General features: G+C 34.8%; 1 protein-coding gene across 1 annotated transcript in view; it reads left to right on the top strand.

Annotated features, from left to right (window-relative positions):
* The first annotated feature begins 1,396 nt into the window (after positions 1-1,396).
* The window catches only part of LOC137926317 (zinc finger protein 423 homolog), a 123,777-nt gene continuing 117,083 nt past the window's right edge, over positions 1,397-8,090 (top strand). The window contains exon 1 of the mRNA XM_068769921.1: positions 1,397-1,487. Coding sequence (XP_068626022.1) covers positions 1,397-1,487 — 91 coding nt within the window. The remainder of the gene's footprint in view (positions 1,488-8,090) is intronic.

Raw genomic sequence — 8,090 nt, 5'->3', positions numbered from 1 at the left:
TGATTATTATTTTTATAAGGTCCCCGCTATTGGGAGTCTCTCGTACCCCCTATCTGGTTTGGAACAGGGACTAGCATACATTTATTTAATTTTTTCACGGACATTTTTAATTTCTTTCTCTTCTTTCATACATCGTACGATCTTTTGTTCGTTTCATTCTTTCCACGATTCTATTGTCTTTCCCTTTCGCTCTGTATCGCCTTTCATTCATACCTCATTACTTTTACATTTTCTTTTATTATATTCTTATTTTATATCACAGATTTTAATTTTATCACTTAAATTTTGCGTTATCTACTCGTAATTTAGTCTTATTTGTTTACGATTTTATAATTTTTTTATCTATCACTTTGCTTATTATTTCTTCATAGTAGGAGGAACTCTTCTTTTGTATATTCTTCTTTAATGGGAGGCTATTGATTCCTCCCTGATTTCTACACCAGACCGGCACTCGAAGTTGAATCGGAATCCCCCGAATTTTTATCTGGAAACATGTATGTGAGCAGTGGTAGTCCCATGTTATTAACCCTTTCCACTCCAATGTCGAGTGTCACTCGACACTGATTTTGTTCCACAAGCTCCACTGTCGAGTGATACTCGACATAGTGTGATACTTCTTTTTGCGGAAAATTTTAAAACAGGAAAGATTTTTGTTACAAAAATTCAATTACTAAAATCAAGAATGAATGTTACATATTCTAGAATCCCAAGATACTATAATTGAATTAAATTTTATCGATGCTACATAACAGCCTTGGAGTGGAAAGGATTAATACATGAAATGTAAGTTATATATATGACTATATCACGGGAATCGTATCCGCAACCTACCATAACAAGTTTCAGATCTCTATCGTTAGGCAACCACTACTCGAATGTTTATATATAATATATAAAAATTAGAAAGAAGTTAGATTTAATTTAAGCTCCTCTATCGACAATTAAAACTAACAATAAATCACACTGTAAAGTTACAGAAGTAAATAATACGATAGTGTTTATTGATAATAATATTTGAGAACAGTGATCTCATTACAGTGTAATACACCTGGTCAGTTGTGTCTGTTGGTTTGCGCATGCGTCAACCGAAAGCTCTGTATAGTCTAGTCAGAAGCGTCGCGGGAATCAGTCGTGGAAGCTTTCATAAGCTCCCGATACTTTCTCATCGCTTTAAAGTTTCAAAAGTTTTTCAAGTACATCAAGTGTTATTAATATTTAAGTTACTTTATATATTTTAGTGTTGTGTATACGTTACGATATTCTATCGATAGATTGAAGTGAAAATAAGAATGTTAATAACGATATAGTGTTGTGATTGTGTTTAATTTTATTTTTAATTTATTATCGATAGTGTGTTGTTCAAAGTTATCGATAGACTTGTCTATATCCTCTCACTATGTGGTGGATACTGAAACGCGCCGGAATTACGGGGTCGTCTTTCTTCAGCCAGTCTTCAGGTGCCAATAACAACAACTCCGTGAAAGCAGGTAAGTGAAAAATGTGATTTGAAAATTTTTTTATTGAATATATTTAATGACTTTATTTAATAACAGCTTTAAGCGCATACTATCGTAGAACGTTTCTTAATTAACATGTTCTAAATTTAAAACATACATTTAACCAAAATAATATAACACTGAAGGAATAATACTAGCTACTGTATTTAAGATATTGTAAAATTGACCACAAAAAATATCGTACGAGTTTCTTGTGGGATTTTCAGATAAGAACCTATTTGAAACCGTTGTAGGACGTTTAATGTCAAAAAGACATGTTGCAAATGTACTAATGTTGTGTGATATGTACATTTAATCATATTATAAACAAATAACGGATGGAGAGTTTATTTGAAAATGTAAAATTGATGATATTATTTGAAAATAAAAATCGGTCAAGTGGCCACCACCCAAATTGATTTTTTTTCTAGGTTATATCTTATTCAATGTTAGCCTTTGAGTTTTGTTAGGTGTGTGGTTATTAGATCCAGTTTACACAAAGCGCTCTGCCAGACGCTTGATTGTTTTAGCGCATGGAACATGACGAATTTCACGCTGCGTCCAAACAATAGGCTAAAATTTGCTAAAAAAAAACTATGATATCAATAAAATTTATAAAAGAACAATTTTCTATATATCTTTATCATAAATATCAAAGGATAGTGACATTTGGCGCCATTTGTTAAAAATAAATGCTAGTTTACATTATGACATTACTTTTGCGCCACCTGTTATAATACAAAGGTATATTGAAAGTGACCACAAAATACCTGTTCAAGCTTGTGGTTGTTTTTCAGATCAGGATGCTTTTGGAACCCCCGTAAGTTTTAATTTGAAGGAGCATAGGGTAACTCAAGTATTGAATCAAGTTAGGTTCTTCTCTGTATTCTTCTCATAGCGTACATAAGTGGTCATTATGATTGGATAAATAAATAAATAAATAAACGATATAAATAAATAAATGGAACAGCGAACTAATTTCACAGCATGTTTGAACGTATCGACATCGTCTTCAAAAGTTTACAACTAATTTATGTGTCTAAGTGTACGCTTATATTATTTATTTATTTACATTTTTTTAAACCAAAACTCTACATTATAGTAAACAAAGAGATATAACAAAATAACATAGGTAATTATTTTAAAAAATAAACAATTTATAAACGGGTACAAGAGGTGGTTTTATCGCTTGAAGCGATTTCTACCATACAACCTTTGGATGGAGATCAGAAACATGAAGGAGATGGGAGTTTAGGGTGTATATAATAAAAAAAACATACATTATCACGTTCCACAAGATATCTCATACCTTCCTTTTCTTAGTTAAATCGAAAATCATAAATACATTATTAAATGAATCCTATAGCATTGGAGAGTTTTTAGATGATCGAAATATTTGGAACTTGTCTTTTTGAACTAATCCGCGAGTACATCACTCACCTTTGATTTATCGACGATATAGTCGTTATGGCTGAGACCATAAAGGACCTGAGTATAATGTTTGATTATCTCGGTAAAGCCTCCGGACAAGGCATTAATAAAACATGGACAAGATGATAATTATGTCTAATATCCATGTCGCGCCTACGAAACTATTTGTTGGAGGTTCTACGCTCGAAGTTGTAGACGACTATATATACCTTAAATAAATCGTACAGATTGGTATGTCCAACTTCTAGAAAGAGATCACTCGAATCCAATTTGAATGGGCAGCGTTCGGAAAGTTCCGAAAACACTTCTCGTCCAAAATAGTGCTATGTTTTAAGTCGAAGATCTATGACCAATGGGCAGTCAATGATGACATATGCCTCCGGAACGTGGTCACTTACGGTACTTCTAAAATTCCTCAAGGTCTCTGACCAATGTGCGATATCAGTGATGATGTACGGCTCCGGAACGTGGTCACTAACGGGACTTCTAAAATTCTTCAAGGTCTATGACCAATGTGCGTTATCAGTGATGATGTACGGCTCCGGAACGTGGTCACTAACGGGACTTCTAAAATTCTTCAAGGTCTATGACCAATGTGCGTTATCAGTGATGATGTACGGCTCCGGAACGTGGTCACTAACGGGACTTCTAAAATTCTTCAAGGTCTATGACCAATGTGCGTTATCAGTGATGATGTACGGCTCCGGAACGTGGTCACTAACGGGACTTCTAAAAATCCTCAAGGTCAACCAGAGTGCAATGAGGAGGAGTATGGTTGAAAAAATGAAGAGATACAAAGAAGAACCAGGATAACTGACCTAACTGGAATAGTTGGTCGTTTTATGTGGCAGTGGATGAGGTACATCGCATATGCAATATATGGCTGTTGGGGCTGGAAGGTTTTTGTGTGGTGACCACCAACTACTGAACTCGGCATGGGTGGGAACCCCAGTAAGTGGTAGGGAAGACCTATGCCTTGCAGTGGGCGTCCTTCGGCTGAAAAAGAAGAACATTTTTTTCAGTTTGTTTTTTTTAATATTTACTTATTCTATTACTTATTTTTCTAGACTGACCTGCTCTTAAGATCTTTTTTATTATTTTACGTTCGTACTCAGTTTTCTGCGATAGCATATTTTAATGTCACGTCGGTTTTTTTAGTTTTAAAAATCGATTTTTTTCCGATTCCAAATTTTCTTTTTTAATTGTATTTTCTCTGCGATTTTGCATTTTTAGACACCAATGTCAAATATCAGCGATCACAAGAACCGTCTCTGTGCATTTGTAATGCAAATTCTTGTTTCCAAACAATTAAATATATGCTGCGAAATAAGAATCACATGTAATGAGGAATGTAGATGAGGAAAGAAAGGAGACTTTCAAAAGAAAATCAGAACGTGAAGAATGAAAGATTTTGTGAAGAAAGAGAGACGAAAATGCAATGAAAATAAAACAATTATTTGCAATAGCATTGTGAATTCCCTGTCCCAAATAAAGCAGGGGAAACGAAAGGTCCCAAAAAACAGACCCTATTAAAAAAGAAACTTTTCTCTGTAACTGCAGACCGTACGATCTCACAGCGAATTTGGCGCCTGATTTATGTCATACTGTATGATTAACACAAATGTTTCCTTGGACCAACAAAGTTATTCAACCTCGAGACTGATTGCAGTGGGATTTGAACGAGGAAGATGGTAAATTGATTATATAAGAAAAGATAATACAAGACTTATACCAAATAAGTTTGGTGTAAGTCTCTGTGGATATACTTACATATAAAAGTAGAAAACAAGTGTTAAGTAGTTTATATATTTATTTATTAAGTAAATAAGTACTATATTAGTGGGCAGTGGTAACTTGGCGTTTTGCTATCATAGGTCCCTTACTTGATTAAACTTAAATGAAACTTTTTACACCTATAACAAAACACTTTGTTGTTTTATTAGGTAAACATACATTACTTAATTTTAGATTACCTTGTTTTCTAATCATTTTATAGTCAACTGTAAATATTATTTCCAAATTCATTGTAGTTAAATAAAAATATAGTTAAATTGGATCTTGTTGGAACGGTTGAAATGAATTAATTAAACAATAAAAGGAAATAGAAATTATAATGTGTGTAAATTATAATATTTAAGTGATATTTGCAGAAGAACAAAGATCATAGCTCTAAGAATTGCTCGTGTGAAATGGCGGGGCGCATTGGTCGTTGGGGCCGATTGTTTCTCGAGTGACCACGAGTCGGTAGACGCGAGGTAGATAGGTACCCCACTAGGTAGACGCGAGGTAGATAGGTACCCCACTAGGTAGACGCGAAGTAAATAGGTACCCACTAGGTAAACGCGAGGTAGATAGGTACCCCACTAGGTAGACGGGAGGTAAATAGGTACCCCACTAGGTAGACACGAGGTAAATAGGTACCCCACTAGGTAGACGCGAGGTAGATAGGTACCCCACTAGGTAGACGTAAGGTAGATAGGTACCCCACTAGGAAGACGCGAGGTGGATAGGTACCCCACCAGGTAGACTGACCACATAGTTACGGTAGTGGGAGGTCGGTTGGATGGTCGGTTGGATTCGGACAGCGCAGTTTTCGTGGCGATCTTTGGCGGTGACATATGACTTGCAATGGGCGTCTACCAGATGAAGTAAAAGATATTATATATATATATATATATATATATATGTATATGGTGGCTGTGCCGGATTTACGATGGCGTGAGAACGGTAGAATTCTTTCTTTCCATACAATCATTATAGAAATCTTTATTCGGACATCAGTTCTTCATACAATAATATACTAAGTACGACATTTCATAAAAAAAATGTAAATTTTAATACATAATAAAAAAAGTATTTTTTTAAAATGTTATAAAACAGTGGGAATATACAGGATGCTTGATTTTAGTTGTAAGAGTTTGAAATGGTGAATGTACAGTTTATTTACTGTCAATGTATGATATATATAATTTTAAAATCATTGGTTTCAGATAAAATAAATAATATAATGTGTTTTTAAAATTGGAATTATTACGTTTTAAAAAAAGTATATATGTTATTTGTGTAATATCTGTCATCGTTTTTATACTGCCATAAGTTATTGTCACGTATTGCAATATTTTTAAAGTGATCGATATACAGTCTGATTGGAAATATCAAACAATTTAAAACAATTATTAATTTTGTACAAATCAATGTACGGTGAGTTATTGAAATTGAATTGCCTATACAACGCACGTCTTATACTTGAGCTCATAATAAATGGGTCTAAAAGCCTTTTAAAAAATTCTAATAAAAAACCTATTACGGGATGCTTAAGCAAGGAAGGTTGTTTAGGAATATTTCTATACATCGTAAAGCGTCGAGTGTCGGTAAACTTTGAGCAAAAATCGAGCGCATGAACATGCATAATGAGATAAGATGTCTGATGAATTTATAATAAGTCGAAACGTGACATCGATTGCTATCGGTTTAGCGTAAGTGATATGTTAACTATGTGTATATATATACGTATATATATGCACGTGCATGCGTGTGCGTGTGTGCGCGCGCATGTGTGCGTGTGTGTGTGTGTGTGTGTGTGTGTGTGTGTGCGCGTGCGCATGTGTGCGTATGCGTGTGTGCGTGTGTGTGTGTGTGCATGCGCACGTGTGCGTATGCGTGTGCGCGTGTGTGCGTGTGTGTGTGCGTGTGTGTGCGTGTATGTGTGCATACATAATAAATGGGTCCGTTCGGGCACATATAAAACATAGTGTAATACACGTACACACAAACACACATGCGAATTACATTCCGTTTGAATACGTTTTTTTATACCTATTATCTATTTATATATATAAAATTTAATGTCATTTGACCAAGTAATTGAATTCGTTCTTCGTGAGCCTAGGAAAGTTAATAAGTTGAACTGTCCAATTTTCGATAGATGGCACCACTGTTATTCATAGATTGAATGTCATAGATTGCCGTGACAGTACATGCTGAATTTAATTGAAACGAAAACTGTCTCTTCCTTATATTTATTTCAATTAAGAAAAAGACCAATACATAGCTACTTCCGCACATGCAGTAGTATTCGTGCAATAAAGTGCACCGCCCGCCAGCCCAGAGTCTCTGTGTTTCGCACTAATCGATGTAACATTATTCCTGAAGATGACGAAGTAATTTTGACTAAATTATGGAATAATTTTTATTAAGGTTTCTTTATATACAGTAAAGGGTTAAATATTCAACCTCCTGCATCAAAAGTAAAGCCTCAGTAACGCACGGTAATGCACTGCGACGTATAGTGTTCCGAACTCCCCACAAATACATTAATGTATCAAACAACGTACATCCGCCGGCAAGTGGTTTAGTTTCCACTTGACCGGCTACGTGACTCGAATCTCCTGAATTATTTAACTTCTCTTTACGTAACATCTTCAATAAATATTAATAATATATTTACGCAGTTATGTGTTACGTAAAAAGTGTATATAAATTCAAATTGATCGACGGAAATGTTTTGGAGTATAATATTTGATACAGTATCCGGCGATAAATATTACACTTCGACCTTTAGAAAGAGACAATCGGCTAATTTCGGCTTCGCAGAGCACTATCTCTGTCCCACACTACCTATGTGACGTTTTATCAGTCGTATTTCGTGTGACAGAGATAACGCGCTACAAAGCCGAAATAAGCTAATTGTCTCTTTCCAAAGGTCGATGTGCAATATTTATCGCCTCCTCGGGAAATAATCTACGGCAGAATCTTTTAATAAGTTGGTCCAAGTCTTTTAACTGTCTGTAGCGCTTGTATAGCGACTTTAGATAATGTAGAAATGATATTATATTTGTAAGTTTTAACTGTATCTACACAAGAAAAACTGTATGTCAGAAAACATTGTCGTGACTCACAGCTGGGAAAAGAAAGATCCGTTGTAAATAGCGGCAAATATTTTCCCAATTGTCTGCGGTCAAAATAAAATACGCTAGCGATACAAATTAGAAGTAACAATAAAAACACAGAACGTAATATAAAAATTAACCAGTTTTACATTAAATTGGTTACATGGAAATAAATTTTACAAATATTTTTTATTTCGCACAAGTCTTCTCGCGCGAGGCAGTAAAAATACATTGGCGGAGATTGTAACAACGAAACGGGAACAATAAAGCTTAC

The sequence above is a fragment of the Battus philenor genome, unplaced genomic scaffold (assembly GCF_028537555.1).
Source record: "Battus philenor isolate CCGP_79_NKW_IND1 unplaced genomic scaffold, ilBatPhil1.0.hap1 SCAF_10, whole genome shotgun sequence".
Taxonomy (NCBI): domain Eukaryota; kingdom Metazoa; phylum Arthropoda; class Insecta; order Lepidoptera; family Papilionidae; genus Battus; species Battus philenor.
This window is presented reverse-complemented; position numbering and strand designations above follow the sequence as displayed.